The sequence below is a fragment of the Balaenoptera borealis genome (assembly GCF_965194805.1).
Source record: "Balaenoptera borealis genome assembly, chromosome: 5".
In the NCBI taxonomy this organism is placed as follows: domain Eukaryota; kingdom Metazoa; phylum Chordata; class Mammalia; order Artiodactyla; family Balaenopteridae; genus Balaenoptera; species Balaenoptera borealis.
Window position 1 is genome coordinate 48,652,953 of NC_138862.1, and position 16,431 is coordinate 48,669,383.

Consider the following 16,431-nt stretch of genomic DNA (forward strand, 5'->3'; position numbering starts at 1 on the left):
AGTTAGGATTAATATAGTGCTGGTGGCTCCATTACCTCTGAATAGGATGATATAACCGGGTTCTAAGCTTTCTAAAACTTGCCAGAGTTCTTTTGAGTGGAGACACCTTTGTTACTTTGGTTTGAAATTTTCTCCTTTAATATATTAACAGGTTTTCTTTTATAATTGAGAATTCTCTAGAGATTAAAAATTATAATTATGTTTAAGAAATGAAGATGAGGGACTATCATTTTCTTGAAAGTGTCCCTAATGAGAAATCACGCTAAACTGTGACAGCATGAGAGAAGTTCAAACCATCCTATACTATTCACTTATAATTTAAAACAACTAGTCTTGGGCAAATTTTCCACTTGGTAATTTACTAAAATAACTACACAAAATTAGGTGCAACATCAATAAAGTAAAAAAAAAGTTATGTAGAACTTGAAATATAGAAAGTAAGATGCTTAAAGAAACTTCATGGTATCATAATTGACACTATATTGGTGGTCTAAATAAAGAATATATGGAGAATCACATTTAGCCCCCAGCTCTAACAAACAGTACTATTTAAACAGAGACTCAGATTGACATGATGCAATTACAAGCTGGGAGATGCAGCAAATAGATGTCTTGAATTAAAGTTTATACACATTAATGTTAGAAAGAAAGCCTTTTATATTTTACGATGAACACAGCAATAGGATGACAACAAATTATGACATCATTGTCTCTACAAAACATAGATAAGTCTGACAACAAGTAAAGAAAGTACTTGCTGAAGGATGTACAGGATCATTACCTAAAGATGTCCCAGTAGTAACAGGTTCAAGGCCTGTAGCAAGAAATGATCAAAAGCAATTTAAAAAAAGAATTGTTAAACACATAAGAAAAGTCACCAAACTCTCTTGAAAATGAACTTCACTAGAGTAGCGTGGTTCTACTGCCAGAAAGCAAAATTTCAAAGTTCTAAGGTGAGGGTACAAAGATATATGATATTATGAAATGGTTATACCCTTATTATCTCCACATGGTTACCTACAAGTATTGCTTTTTATATCATCTGATAATATAATGGAAAACTCTGCTTAGAAAAATCTTTAGGCATCTGTCTAAAAACATTATGGTTAACAACTGTAAGAAAAGAATGTGAAAGTATAATTTATAACACAATATATTGGAAAACAAACAATTACATCTATGTCATGATAGATGCAATTGTTGATATATTTAAGCAGATATTGGTAATGAATAACCAAAATAGACAATGCTCTTTTTTGTTAAGAGTCCACTTTGGAAAAAGACCAAGACCTCTGTCCAAACAAAGCCATATAAAAGAGCAAGATACAAAGGGTCATTCAGTCTACAAAACTTGCCAGTTCATCTCTCTGTTATCAGGACAGAAAAGGGCTGACCGGAGAGTATGCTGCAGCCAAGTGGCTCAAATCCAATCATTGAAGTCAGGCACTCAAGGTCCTCTTCACAGACCCATCTAAAAGTAGCACTGCTGACCACAATTTCTGAGCACCAGCCAAGTAAACATTGCCCTTCTCCTTTCTCACAATCAAGTTCTAAGTCCTATCCTTCTGCTGTCATCCACACATATGGCACCTTCCAGCTTCTGTTTACGTTATTCCTGCTCATCCCGCCAACAAATCTACAAACTATACACATTTCAAGGCCCACATGACACTTATCAGCCCATGGATCTTTCACTTCTCTAAGAAATAACTATGTGTCTAACAGTTGGTAAAACTCAATAAATATGTTGCTTTTGCCCATTTTCCTTTCTATCCATATATGAACAGTTTCACACAAGAGCAGCTTCCTCCCTCAACGAAGCCAAGTCCCTTGTTATTTCTAAACTATTCCTCACAAATGCTAATGTGGCAGTTAATCAAATATGAGACTAACTGAACTAAATAGGCTAGATACTCAACTAGATACCTTTTTGCTGAGCCACAATCAAAGAGAAAATGTAATCGAATGGTGAGAGAAGCAAATAAAATACAAGGTACCAAGAAGATACTAAGCAGTGTGAGAAAGTCACACGTATTGACTAGAGCACTTGTAACCTGGGCGTCCATCCTGAAGGATCACAGGGTTACTAGGCAGCGAGTTACACTCCCACCATAGTATCACATCCAACAAGGTTCCACAGGTACCAGGAACCACATATTTACCTAGCTTGGCCTGAGATGTCTCTGGGCTTGGCGTGGTTTTATGTTTGGGACGTGGACGTGGCCGTGGCCGTGGCCGTGGACGACGTGTTCTTGCTCTTCGTGATGTTTTTGGAGCTGAAGAAAGGAAACTGGTTAATGTTGTCTTATGACTCCAGAAAAAAAGGATGATACATGGCTCTAGGTTTTCTAAAATTTGGCTAGATTTTCTGGAGTCTTGAGAAATTCATCTCTGGGGTTTGGAATTTTCTTTGTCATCCATATGCCAAAAAAAAAAAAAAAAGTTGTGGGGGGTTGTCTGCTGACAGTTCTTTTGAGAAATAACATATAGCATTATTTTAATTATCTGAAAACTTTACTGTTATTGCTGGTATCAGAGTTTCAAAGAGAACCCTGATCCAAGGGATGTCAGAAGCACAGCTTGTCTACATCACATGAGAGAGGGACACAGGCTCACCTGCTTTGGGGAGATTATATTTAGAAATGACTTGGGTTAGGCATACATCCCATTAAACATTATTAGACTAAACACATCTCATTTCTTAAAATCATTGGTAGACCATAAAAATGCCTGGAATATCTTAAAACAACTTTCTTTTGATGGCCACAGAATTATACCTGATGTTTATAGGGCAGAGACTCCTAACTGCGTTTGGAATTCAGCAGAACCACTGGCTCTGTAAAGCTTTAAGAAAGCTGGACAATGTGGGTGATAGATACTCTGCCCTAGCTTCATAGATGCTTATATTCTAACCAAGTGACTTATTTTAAACATCTTCAATACATTCAAAATGAAAGAATATAGTTGAGTGACAAAAAGGGATGATGAAAAAATCTTACAGAAGAGAAAACCTTTTGACCAACATAGTAATGGAATTGACTGGACAATGAAGAGAAAATGCTCTTGCCTAAAGACATAAAAGGTCATTACCTAATGTGGTCCAAGGAGCCTCAGTTCTCAGAGTTACAGGTTCAATGTCTGTGGCAGGAACTGACCAAAAGCAATACAATAAACAATGGAGATTTAAGAAACATAGGAAAAGAAACAAAATTATCTTGAAAATGAATCCTTTTAATCCTGTAATGTTTAAAAAGCATTTATGAACTCTGGAAAAAGAGTATTTGTTCTGTAATAACTGGCTGTACTCGGGTACCCATTTATCTCACAAAATAGCCATACCCCTTGCACTTTGTATCCCTGTGAGGCCAATGAAAAGTAGGTTTTTTGGTGTTTAATTATATGATTGCAGCTGTATTGGAAATTTGGCTCCAAAAAAATCTCTTAACTGTCTGACAATGTATTTTAAATTACTCTGAAAAATTATTATGAAAACTTCTGTTAGTATTTGAAAGGTTTTCACCACCATTATTAATATATTTTTTTGAGAAATGGTGATAGTGGTGAGAATTTTTAAAAATGTTCTTAATCAGTCTGATTATTGGAGATTTGTGACAGTTATGCAAAAGATAAGCTTGTGCCCTTTCTCCACAATAAAGGTGATACTCTTTGTTACAATTTGTCCTTATTTATTCATTTATTTCAAATGGATACTTGGGAGATAACTATTCAAGTGAGGAACAGAGATGATTAAGAAAAAAGTCTGAAAAGTAATAATTCAACTTTTGTCTGAATAAACAGGATTCCTCTAATTCTCTAATATTCTGCAATGATTGAATTACGCATTGGTATAAAATTAAGACTTATGACTCCTTGGTTTTAAATTAGTGTCTCTATTTTTCATTAAGTCCATAAGATTAAATGTAACATTAAAATATCTTATCACCAAAAACTCTGTAAGCGTTTATATGGAGGTTGCCTTTTCCTGACTGTCCAAGATAACACAGCACAGAGTTGGTTTAAGCCACATCTGAGAACATCTTCTGAACTAAAGGAAAACATGGCATCCAGAAGAGATGGAAAGTGAGAACCACAGGACAAAACAATATTCAAAGCTGATTGCCTTCAAACAAAAAAGGAAAATCCCTATTTTGTTTGGAATTCAACACCACAAGACGAGTTTATCAACAGAAAGGTCCAGTTGCATTCAAACAGTATGGAATCAAGGAAGAAAGGACTTTTGGGAGAAAGAGACAATTTGTATTTTCTCAAGCCCCAACCAGATTTTTCATTGTTCCTCTCCCACATCATAAATTATACATACATAAAAGCAGAGATTTCAAAAATGTCCTGGTTTGAATGATGGATGGAGAGAGCACCTGTGACTCTTGCCAACATCAAGTGCTGCAAGCAATCTGACTATCTCTGAAGATGATCAAAGAACAAAAAACATTCAGGGATTGTAAGCTGAGCGGCAGCTGTAAGAATGCCTAATTATAGTAAAAACGTCCCTGTTGAAAATAGTAAACAATTTTTGGGAACGAATGAAAAAGAGGATGAATGACAATTGTTTACACAAGAGACTACAGACAGTGACAGAGATGAGAGGGGCAAGTTCAGAGAAACATTGACCAAGAGGGAAGACATCCATCGTTACCTATGGTTGTGGAGGGCGCTTTGGTCTCAAATGTAACAGGCTCAAAGACTGCACCATAAAAAATAAACAGATATAAGAAACAAAAGTAAGGAAAGCTAAACTTTTAGGTGCTCATTGATGCTTAATTCACAGGACACAGAACTTGGTTTATTCTAAGCTGATATAAATTGCCTTCTTGAGAGACTTATTTATTATGAGAGATGCTCTCAGTAAATTAGAATTTTATACTAATCGGCATCTTAGGAGAAAATGTCACTTGGAAAACAGTTGAATTTTCAGAACTATTATATAATATCTTCTTATTTAGTAGAAAATCACTTAGTTAACAGGTACCATTTGAAAAGCCAATAAGGTATTTTAGAGAAAGCCAATCTCCATGTGCCTATAAAGGAAGAACACAGGGTCAGCCTCCCTAGTGGTAGCTGTTAAAATCACTTTCAAAAATGTTCTAGATACAGAAAAACCAGGCTTCTATTCATTACAAACCCGAATTGAGAAGACACAACCTAAAAATGCTTTAAGAGTGGAATCTGTCAGACAATCAGATATAAAATTTATTAATTTCCCAAACATTAATTTGTTCATTTAACACATGAAACACAAGTGTGGCTACTTTGAGAAGATAACGAACAAAAAAAACATGGTATTGGAGTTTCTATGCTTTTATGATATGACAAACTGTAAGCATCTTCAGCAACATCCCCAAAGAAAAAGCTTCTTAAGCCGAAGCACTGGAAATTGTTTACCGGATTTAGGTGGTGGCGTATCCGGTTTTGCTGTGGTTTTGGGTTTAGGAAGTAATTGCTTTGGTGATTTTGAATCTGAAGAAAAAAGGTGCTATAATTAGTGTCATGGCAGAGCTGTGAATGTCAAGATTAGCGCTACTTACACACCATTTTCCTAGTTATAGATTAAGATATTGAAAGTAGAGATTACCAGGCTGGATTTGAGGTGCATCTGGTCTACGTGTAGTTTTAGGTCTTTTGGATGGTTTCGACGCTACAGAAAAAAGTATTAAGGTCACAGCTGTAACTGTCAATAATTAAGGACACATATGCTCAAGCAAAGATACTATATAAATTCAGGGAATATACAACAAAATTAATTCCTGGGGTGGGAAGGGTGGGAAATGTGTCCATTCCTACTGATTTTTCTGAAAGAAAAAAATCTTCAGAAAATGTTCAAAATGTGTCTCTCAACAAAAGTAAGGAGAACTATAAGAAGACTTTTTTCTGTATAAGTAATTTTTAAAATGACAAGTATAATATTTCTGTTTCTTACTGGATAGGTTTTTTTTTCTTTTCCCCAGTATAAAAACAGTAAGGTAGAAATTTGAAACTTGCTTAGTAGGAAATCAGGAAAATAACCCATAGATACTTGAAATTGTACAGCATGTTACATGGCTATTTATTTCTGGAATTTTCTAAAGTAAACCAGTGACAGATTTATTGTGAATGTTGAGAAATTATAATGAAATAATTATAATCAAAACAGCATTAGGACTGAAAACAATAAAACCAGCTTGAGACTTTTAATATTCTCAAGTTACAAAGACCATACTATTTTTATCCTGGACCCTAGACAAAGAACAGTGTGTGTGACTTTGGTTATCAAAACATACTCAAAAAAATTCCTTAGAGAAACAGAAAAGCTGAAGTAGCCATTATTTCATGCAGCTGTTTAAAAGGGAGAAAGTCTTACAAGTTGAATGAGTAAAGCAATGAAATGGTAATCATGACACTGGAATAAAACATTGCCATTTGCCAAGTCCAGGATGAGCACGGAAGTCCCTGAGAAAGAGTAGATGGTTTTCTCTACACAAGGACATGTGATGGAAGGACAGAGGGTCTGTGGAAAACCAGGAAGTTGTGTTCAAAACCACAGACTTTCCCTGAATTAGCACACAGAATTCTTCTAGAAGTCTCCTATCTTCAGGCTCTTCAGACCCAGATAGGAAAGGTGAGGGAAAGCACGGAACAAAACTGTGACACTGTGTATAGAATTGCAGTCATGCCTGGGCAGAGAGCAGGAAAAGCAAAAGTGACAACCTGGGAAAGCAATTGGAGGAGAGCAGAATTACCAACTGTGGGCACCAAGGGCTCCGGTTGTACCGTAGCAGGTTCCAGAGCTATAGAGGCAAAAAACCAAAAATACTAATTATGTCAAGAAGCAGCATCTTGAGGAAGGAAACATTACTCTTCCATCTTTACTTAAACCGTGTACTTTTTTTGAATGTGATTTTCCTTTTTATTTTTCCCATTTGCCCCTCTTCTCCCTATTGCTTTCCCACATCTCATCTGCCATGAATACGCATCTTGTATAAAATTTTTACGGTGCCCTACTTTAATGATCCACTTAGTGGCCCAGCTTACTGCTGTGTATACTTAATAACTACAAATAAAAATATAAACGTATTCATAAAACGTGCATTTAGAAAGTATAGATCCTTAAATATAAAAATCAACTACACTGGTTCCTAAAGCCCAGCTATTTAGGTGGTAGGTAGCTACTATATCAGAAACTACCATATTCCACTTTCTATGTTAATTGGAACCCTGAACATCACATTTACCAGGTTTGGACTTGGGCACATCTGGACTAGGTGTGGTTTTAGGGCGGGGACGACGACCTGGTCGTTTGGTCTTTGGTGGAGCTGAAGAAAGAAAATCAGCTAGTTAATACACGAACGGTGGCCCTACAAACTGACCATCAATACTGCGTGTATCTTAGAAGCACATTTAGGCCCTTTGATTTATTGCAGATATGTATCCTTCTGTTTGCAACTTTCTATCATTATTTACCCATTTAAATGAGGTCTTGAATAATGGATTTTTATTTTTTGCCAAATATTTATAAATAACTGTTCAAAAGATCTCTCTATTCTATTTTGAGTTGGAAAACTCAGAACTTTGTACAGCTTGGAGAAGACAGTCTCATTAAATTTTTGAAGGTATATGTTCAACAGGAACATGAGAAAAGCTACTTTTAGAAGCCACTAGGGATAAAAACTAAAATTTATTTGGCCTAAGATTCAAAAGGAAATGTTTTTCGCTTAGCATTTAAAAATCTGCAAATCAACATGGGGTGGGGTGGGGGAAAGGGAGGGTGGGATGAATTGGGAGATTAGGTCTGACATAAATACACTACTATGTGTAAAGTAGATAGCTAGTGGGAAGCTGCTATACAGCACAGGGAGCTCAGCTCGGTGCTCTGTGATGACCTAGATGGGTGGGAAGGGGGGTGGGGTGGGAGGGAGGTCCAAGGGGGAGGGGATATATGTATACTGATACATATATAGCTGTTTCACTTCGGCGTACAGCAGAAACCAACACAACATTGTAAAGCAATTATACTCCAATAAAAAAAAAAATCTGTAAATCAGTAACATGTGCAAAAAGGCTTTGAATTCTCAAATTATTTCAGGGAAGGCAACTTTTAAAGAATGAGATATAATTTTTAGACTATAGGATTTAAAATTTTTCTCCAAAGGAATAGAGAACACACACACACAAATGGACATTAATGAACAAATCCATTAATGTGAGCCTGTTAATAAAGATGCCAGCAGGCAGGAAAAGGAAAAAAAGGTAGGTCACTCACTGCATTACCTAATGTTGTTGTTGAAGGTTTAGTTCCCAGTGTTCCAGGTTCTAAGACTGCATGAAAAATGATCAAGGAATCAAAATCAACGGAAAAATGATGAACTGTATTAAAATATGAAAAATGCTTAATTTTTAAATACTAAGTTGAGCAAACATAAATGGTGAAACTTTTATCCATATAAGAAATTCCTTTTTTATGTAAATAGATTCCTGTGTTTTTAGACAAAATGAACAAAAACGCAGCTGGTCAGTTAAGTTTGGAAAGAGAAACGGAAAAAAAAAAAAGGCATGACTCTCATTTGGAAGATGTAAATGCAATAAAGTAACCAACAGCTCATGTTATGAAGGAAAATGTGAATAACTGGCTAAGACGGCACTAGCAGAACAGTTTTTGCTCTCTTGAAGAAAAAGAAGCTACATAGACTGGGGTGAGTTTTTATATTTCTCTCATTTAATGAATTTCCTAGTGACACATCAGGGTATTTAGATCTGGAAAGACCATAATGCTTTTCAAGAAAATCTGCAAATGTCAGAGTTTTGAAAGTAAGAAAAACACCTCTAAAAGTGAAAGCATAAATATGTCCTGGGGAAGCCATGGTCCTCTATGGGAAATAACCAGGTGAAAACAAGCTCAGGACATGGTCCTCAAATATAAGGAGGGACAACAAGGAACGGGACAAATCAAAATCAGTATGGCTTTCATGGCTGTCTCAGAGCTTCCACTTAAGCACAGGCAGGGAGTTTATCTTCTGGTGAAAATGGCTGAAAGAAAGATCTGAAGGACAACAAAGAAATAATTTTTTGAAAAGCCAAAGCTAAGCACAAAGTTGAACACAGAGGGTGTGAAAGAAAGAGAATTCTTTTTCACTCACTAAAGGAAACTTCATTACCTATTGGCGGCTGTGATGGTGGTGGAGTCTCAGGTTCCAGGGCTGCAATAAAAGCAAGTATTATCAAAGGGGATGCTGATTAGCACCATTTAAGCTAGAAATTAAAGGTCCTTTACCATAACAAGTGTCCTCTCATTGGTGAACCATCAGGTTCTATTGGCTTATGAAATAAAGCTCAATCACCCTGCAGCCTCTCCACAAACCACAACAGAAGAAAGAATAGAGAACTCTAATTTTTGTTGTTGATTTTTAGCTATTTTCCCCACTACTGCTCCTCGTGCCTGAGGAGATATTACATTAAAGGAAGTCAGTGTAGCCTCTCAGAGGTTGTTCACCTGCCATTTTATTTTCATGCAGGACAGTCGGTTTCACCCAAGAAAATGGGAAGAGGCAACAGACCCATCAGACCTGTGACCATGCCTGAGCTCTGTTAGTTTGGGATAATTTTCAGCCTGACTTGATCTGATATTCTTTCACAAAAATATAGGAATGGAACTTACAGTCTAAAAAGGGCCACAAGTGTTCATACGGTGTTCCCCGTATTTACTAGTATCTATTGCTGGTGAACAAATTGATTTACACATGAAATTTATTCCATTTAAATTGGCAAATCAATAGAAGTCAGAAAGTAGTCTCAGATTTCATCAAATGCTGAATAAATTGAACTATATTATATAAATATTCTGACAGATAAATTCTCCAATGCCATTCAGATTGGCAGTAAGTAAATTATACCTCATGCTGAATATAGTTTGGTTACAAAGTCTATTTGGGTTTTTTAAAAGAAGATCATCCAATAGAGGTTTCCTATTCTGTAGAACAAAAAGAATTCTTTTCTTTCAAGAAGAAAATAAAAAAGGAAATCAACTGTTGAAATACAAAACAAAGTGAAGATTCTTTGACTCTTTTTTTCTTACAGAAAGAAACCAATTAATATGGCACCTACTGACCAGCTTAACAGAACTTAAATCATTTTGCACTTATATATTCCTTATATTACATTTACCAGGAGTTATCTCTGACATTTCTGGACTAGGGGGTATGGAAAGTTTGGGGGAAGCATGTAGTGACTCTTTAGCAACTAAAAAAGAAAATATAATAATAAAAAATTCGGATAGAGAATTTTCATTTATTCTGAAAGCAAGGCATAATAGCACAAGGTGTTACTGAAACGTAGCATCATTCATTAGAATGTCTGTGGCCAAAAAAAAGAATTCTGATTTCTCAAGAACTTGTCAGAAATAGATTATAACAGATGAATGGCAGAGCTGCAGTGATGTACCAGATAGAAGTACACTAGGCAAAGTAAAAAGAAAAGTGTGTGTGGGAGGGGGAGGGGGCGTGGCTAAATGTCAGAGTCTACAGGAGAAAGGGAAATAGTAAATATCAGTAATTAAATATAATAAATATCAAAAAAGCATTCACATCTGAAAATAGCAAAAAACAAAAATTCCCTTGAAACTTTGAGGTTGTAATTCAGGTTTTAATTTCTACAAAGTTGCCTTCTAAAAGTGTGAAAAAGTACGATTTGGTACTTGTAGCATCTTTTGGCTTTCACAAAAATCAAAGAATGCTGTCTTTGAATTTTATAAAGAAAAATCAGCATTTTTCAGTTCCTGAGACTGAGGCCGAATAGGTATGGAGCCCCATCAATTAAGCTTCCAATTCACCTGAATATAAAAATATTAATAAAAGTCAGTGTTTATTAAAAGTAAATACATCTTCTGATAAGACTTCCTCTATTTCATAGCCTTAAGGTATTATCGATAAAGGTACAAAAATGTTCCATAAAAAAAGCTGAGTGGCATGCAAATAACTACACCACTCACCTCAGCAGAAAACAAAGAAAACTAAAACTCTCTCATGGATTTGTGACTAGCAATGACTACAATTTACTATTCTGTCCACCGTGTCAGAGAAATGCGTACAACAAACAGCTGTAATGGGAGGTCTCTCCCTTTTTTTCAGATCGTTAAAAGCTTGAAGAGCCGAATGTCATTACAATCTTAATAATTAACTATGAAGGAAACAATTCTCATTGGATGAGGCAGACAAGTTGGGACATGGTAGATGGCTGGGATTTTCAAGAAAGCGCTGGATTCTGCTTATAAAACAAACCAAAACCAATGTGGGTTTTTACTCGTTAGCTTAACCTCAAAGGAAAACCAAAGGAAAAGCAGCCTGTATGGAAAGTGAAACAGAAAAACAGGAGAGTGTGAGGAGAGGGCTGAGAAAGGCAATGAACGACTCAAATCAAAAAGCTTTTGGTGGTTTATTTGCTCTCTTGAACCCTGGCAAGAAAAGAAGTATTTAGCAGAGCTATAGTGGTGGTTGCCATAAAATAAATACATTTTAAAAAGCTAAAACCCAAGCAATGGTTTATAGAGAACCAGTCATTACTGTGTGTTGCCTCAGACCACGCAAAGTCAACCTGAGTTAGCTTAAGTTTAGGCACAGATTCTGAAGTGGTGATACTTGCTGTTAGGGGAAAAGTGTGGCTATTCTTAGGTGATTAGAAGGTAGAAATCAAAGGAATATAAACCCATTAGCTTCCAAATAATTTCCCACATTTTAAAGGGAAATGCCAAAGTAAGAAATCTCTTTGCTCAAATACCTTAGAGTGATAAGAATACACTCTCCCACCCTGATTTGTATTAATGAATTTCCTCTCAGAAACCTTTTATTCCCCCAGAAACCACTAAAAGTAATAATATAGCTTATCATGAATAAATGGTAATCAACATTTGGAGACATTTTTTGATGTTTTCAAATTTTATCTTGTAACAACAGAAATAATTAGATTGGAAAAGCATTTACTTAAAGTTGGTGACCTCAAATGGCAGGGGGTGGTGGTGGGATGAATTGGGAGATTGGGATTGACATATATACACTAATATGTATAAAATGCATAACTAATAAGAACCTGCTGTATAAAATATAAAATAAAATTCCAAAAAAATAAATAAATAAAGTTGGTGACCCAAACATAGAGTAATATTTCTCGATCTGCTTGGTAATAGGTCCCTATTCAAAATACAGCTTAAATGTAATAGTTTCTACCTTATTCTAAAGTCCTCTGGGCATAATTTTAAAATAAATGTACATGAAATCCTTCTCTCAGATAGCTGACTGTCAGAGTTCTATGATTTAAACTGCTAGGGCTCTTGAGTTTTATTAGCTATGCTTCTTTCTCCTAATAACCTCTCTGAGTTAGCGTACTTCATTCCATTTCTCTGACTTGGAGACCTCACCCCTGGTCACAGCATCAACTATACTCCCTTTGCCTAATCCATAATTTCCTTCCCTCTGACACCTACAACACCTGGAAATCTCACTGCCTCTTTAAAAGGAGTCGTGAGAATTCTCTTTCTGAGCAGTTACACTTTTCTTTCTTACCCATGTCTTTGCAAAATACAAATCATGCCCACTTAAGCAGAAAACCTCTTGCTTTAAAAATCCTACCTTGTAAATACACATTAACGAAAAATCCATATTACTGTGAGAAATATATTCTTCCCAGAGCTAAGGGGTTAAAGCTTTGATGAAAATAATGAGTTGTGATGAAGTTCCCCATATACAATCTCATAAATCAACATTTCAGACTATTGTATACATTCTGGATAGATGGAAAAAAAAATTTGATCATTTAACATGTCCTGCAATCCTTGTGCAGGGAATTGTCTGTTTTTAATTACATACACAGAATAACCCCTCCCTGCAAAAAAGAAGAAGAAAAAAAAAAGCCTTCTTTTCTTCAGCAAAACACCATTAATGTCTCCTGAGAAGTAAAAAGAAGTCAGTGTTCGGAAATCAGACCCAATTTAGAAAGAAGCCATAGAACATTAGGAAAATACAACCATTGCTAGTCATGCAGCCTGAGAACCGAGAAGGCCCCAAACAAGGCAGAGTTCTTAGGGGATGGAAAGACTTCTTCACTTCTCAGCTGAAAGGTTACTGTTTAGTGTGATCTGAATTCCAATCAACTTTGGCACTGGAAACTATTTCACAGTCCTAGACAAGGGAGTCCTCAATCCTTCCCACCACTCTATTTCTGTGCTTTCTCTGTGATCGTCATGAACATAATGGAACACCACACAGCTCAGAGAGATGCTATGATAATATCAGAGGAGTTGGCTATAAATGACATCATTTCATCGCACTTTCACTCTTTTCATGGAAAGTTGTATCAAATACCAAGATGCAAATCAGAGGTTCTTGCTCCAAAGAGTGGCATAAAACAATTTTTCAACCCTACTTTTGGAATATCAAAATAAAGCTCAGGGTAATTACCAGGTTTGGTGTGTGTCACTTCTGGACTGAGAGGGATTTTAGGTTTCAAAGAAATAAATTGTGTTTTACTGGGAGCTGGAAAAATAAAGAAACAAAATAATCAACAAATCAATAATTAGGCATTTCAGTGTCTAAAACCGCAAAAGGAAAACCTATACCTCAAGTGCTATAAACCCATCATCTTGGGTGATTTTGGATTCCATTAAAATAATATTTCACAGAGCACCATTTAATGAAAATACAGTAATAAATTTTCATCTTTTTGAGAAAGCATTTCAAGAGAAATAACATTGCCACTAGTCACAACTACCCAAAGACAGTGATTTTAACCCATGATTAGAAAACCAAAATCAGTGTAATGATTTTGCACCTTATTTCACATTTCTCAGCCACATCTAAATCTTTAAGCACCAGAAAAGAGAAATGTTTTAAAATTAACATTTACTGATAGGTATAATGTCATGATCTACGGCATAAAGAAATTTTACTAACGCCATAACAGAAAGCTGTTTTTCCAAATGAAGTTGAACTGGAGGGCCTTACTCAAAAAAATGGAGAACTGTGTATAAGACGCAGCTTTAAAAACAATGGTTGCATAGAAGATGAGAAATCATCAGTGGTTTAACAGCTCTCCAAGGTACAGGACGATGTCTAAATGCTGAGTTCACATCAACCACCACATGGCCAGCTACCCAAAACCATGAAAGTTTTGGAGTTGATGTGCACTATGAGATAATTTAGTACTGCTGAAATGATCCAATTAGAACAGTGATTGAGACATTACATAAAAGCTGGCATACTGGACTTTCCGTGGTGAAATGAAGTAACATATTTACTAAGGACATATTGTTACCCAGTGTTGTCCGTGTAGGTTCAGGGCTTTTAGAAATTTTAGATGTAATTGTTCCAAGACTTGTGGTTCTTTCTGGTGGTGGAAAGGAAAAAAAAAAAAATTAAAATATTCTAGAGACAATAAAAAAAACCCAATCCTCCAAAGAGGAACTGAATGACCCTTTTAAAATCCTGTCATATTTAGTCAGTGTTTACAAAGTATGCAGTGAGTAAAAGTTTGGGGAAAGCATTTTAAAATTCAGTCATAATAGTATAGCTATAAAAAAATTGTAATAAGCAATGGAATAATCAAAGCCTGGTTTGTTGAGCATGATTCTGAGTGTACTCTTCGACAATGAAGAATATCACATCCAGGTTGATAAACTACCTTTACCTCAAACTCTGTGCCATAATATATGTTGTTCCCCTCTCCTTTTCCTCTAAACCCTGCACATATTCTGAGGCTTACATCCTCAACTCTTACTTTCTTTTTCTGAGCTTCCACACAGTATTATAGTTTCACAAGCAGGTTGTATAATCTTACGTTGCTCTCATTGTTCATGATATAATCTTAAAAAAAAAAACAATACAAGCAATTGGAAAGCCAGAGTCATGTCCTCTGCATCTCAGCCATCGCCCTAGTGCAAAACTGAAAACATAGTAGTAGGCAACGAAAACAGGAACTGTCTGCCTAATAACACTTAAACTTAGATGCATGCCAGGAAAATAAATTACAGTATATCACTGTGACAGTAGGACTTGCTTCTATGTTTATACCAAAATTTGCATGCAAGAACATCATTCACTAAAATTGATCTAACAAGAAACAGCAGCGTATTACTTAGAAATGTGGAGGTAAATACAAAAGAAACATGCTAAAGAATTGGAGAATGGGTCTCGGGTAGAATAGGGTAGGGCAGTGGACTCCTCTTGTTCAATCTAAGCCTTGTAGTACTTAAAAAAAAAAACTTTGTGTATTACTTTGATTAAAGAAGAGTATTTCCCAGAAAAAAAGAACATCATTCACATAATTTTCAATAAGATCTTACTGAAAATGTTTGATACTTGTTATTTTGCATTAATTATTCATCTTCAGTCAATTCCAAATTTTACAGAGAATGTTTAATCTATAGAATCGTTCTTTTTATAAGTAGATGGACATTATCTATTTGGAATTAAATATCCTGAAAAGTTAAAGAGACAGTTATTTACCAGGTTTAGTTCTTTGTGTTTTGGGCCTGAAGCGTCGTTTAGGTGTAGAAGGGACAGATGTAATTTGCAGGGGAGCTGAAAGGAGATTTAATATAGCTTTGATAAATGGTATTTCCCAGGGGTCAATCAGGTTGTAACTGTAAACTTGTAAATTTTCTGAGGGCAAGAACTGCTTTTTATTTCTTTGTATCCCTAAAATGCCCAGCACTGTGTTTTATACACAGTAGGCGCTCAATAAGTAAGTGTGGATTGAGCCAAAAGGAATTAAATGTCTATATGAGAATTGAAGGTACATTGTTCACTTAACTGTACTGGAAAGGGAGGACCCTTGCGGGATTTAAGAACACAAGGTACAGTTAAGAACTCAAAAGGTGATTTACCGAACAGCACGGGAGAAGCACAAATATTTGAGATTTAGAGAGTGGAAGGTTCAGAACTTCTTTAATTCTATATCTCACTACTAACCTCACCAGGAGTTAATGAACTTCATTATTCCAATAATTTTCTATTATAGAATATATGTTGTTTTACTCTTTTATTCATCTTTCTTTATCATATCCAGGATTGCAGAGCCTACTTGGTGCTCTTTATCCTTAGGCTACTTTGAGAAAAATAGTCTGACCAAGTGGTATCTAAATATGCTAACTGAAGGGAACATATTTTAAAATAATTATTATCTATAATTTTGCTGCTATTTTCCAGTGGCAAATTTGAAAGAAGTATAGGGAATAACAAGAAGAAAGGGAATAATACTTCCCTTTCTTAATAATACTAAAAGAAGAAAGGGAATAATACTTCAAAACAATGTATGCAAAGATTGAATTTTTATGTCATACACCTGAAACTAATATAATGTTATATATTAATTTTACCTCAATTCAAAAAATACAGAGACACCAAGATCATGAAAATTCTTCGAGGATTATCACAAGGCTAAGTAGGACAGATAACC

The 16,431-nt window shown here is 35.6% G+C and overlaps 1 protein-coding gene across 37 annotated transcripts in view; it reads right to left on the reverse strand.

The window, feature by feature from the left end:
- ABI3BP (ABI family member 3 binding protein) overlaps positions 1-16,431 on the reverse strand; it is a 272,400-nt gene that overhangs the window by 105,953 nt on the left and 150,016 nt on the right. For 28 of the 37 annotated variants that reach the window (XR_014244699.1, XR_014244700.1, XR_014244701.1 and 25 more), the window contains 13 exons: positions 15,480-15,554; positions 14,290-14,361; positions 13,437-13,511; positions 9,147-9,188; positions 8,263-8,310; positions 7,227-7,307; positions 6,735-6,782; positions 5,591-5,653; positions 5,401-5,475; positions 4,655-4,702; positions 3,091-3,150; positions 2,163-2,276; positions 782-814 (listed from right to left, as the gene is read on the reverse strand). Coding sequence is in view for 34 of the 37 variants with exons in the window: in XM_082392047.1 (XP_082248173.1) it covers positions 782-814; positions 2,163-2,276; positions 3,091-3,150; positions 4,655-4,702; positions 5,401-5,475; positions 5,591-5,653; positions 6,735-6,782; positions 7,227-7,307; positions 8,263-8,310; positions 9,147-9,188; positions 13,437-13,511; positions 14,290-14,361; positions 15,480-15,554 (834 nt within the window). In the remaining 3 variants the exon portion in view is untranslated. The remainder of the gene's footprint in view (positions 1-781; positions 815-2,162; positions 2,277-3,090; positions 3,151-4,654; positions 4,703-5,400; positions 5,476-5,590; positions 5,654-6,734; positions 6,783-7,226; positions 7,308-8,262; positions 8,311-9,146; positions 9,189-13,436; positions 13,512-14,289; positions 14,362-15,479; positions 15,555-16,431) is intronic. The other 9 variants (XM_082392041.1, XM_082392030.1, XM_082392053.1 and 6 more) reach the window with 7 other exon arrangements.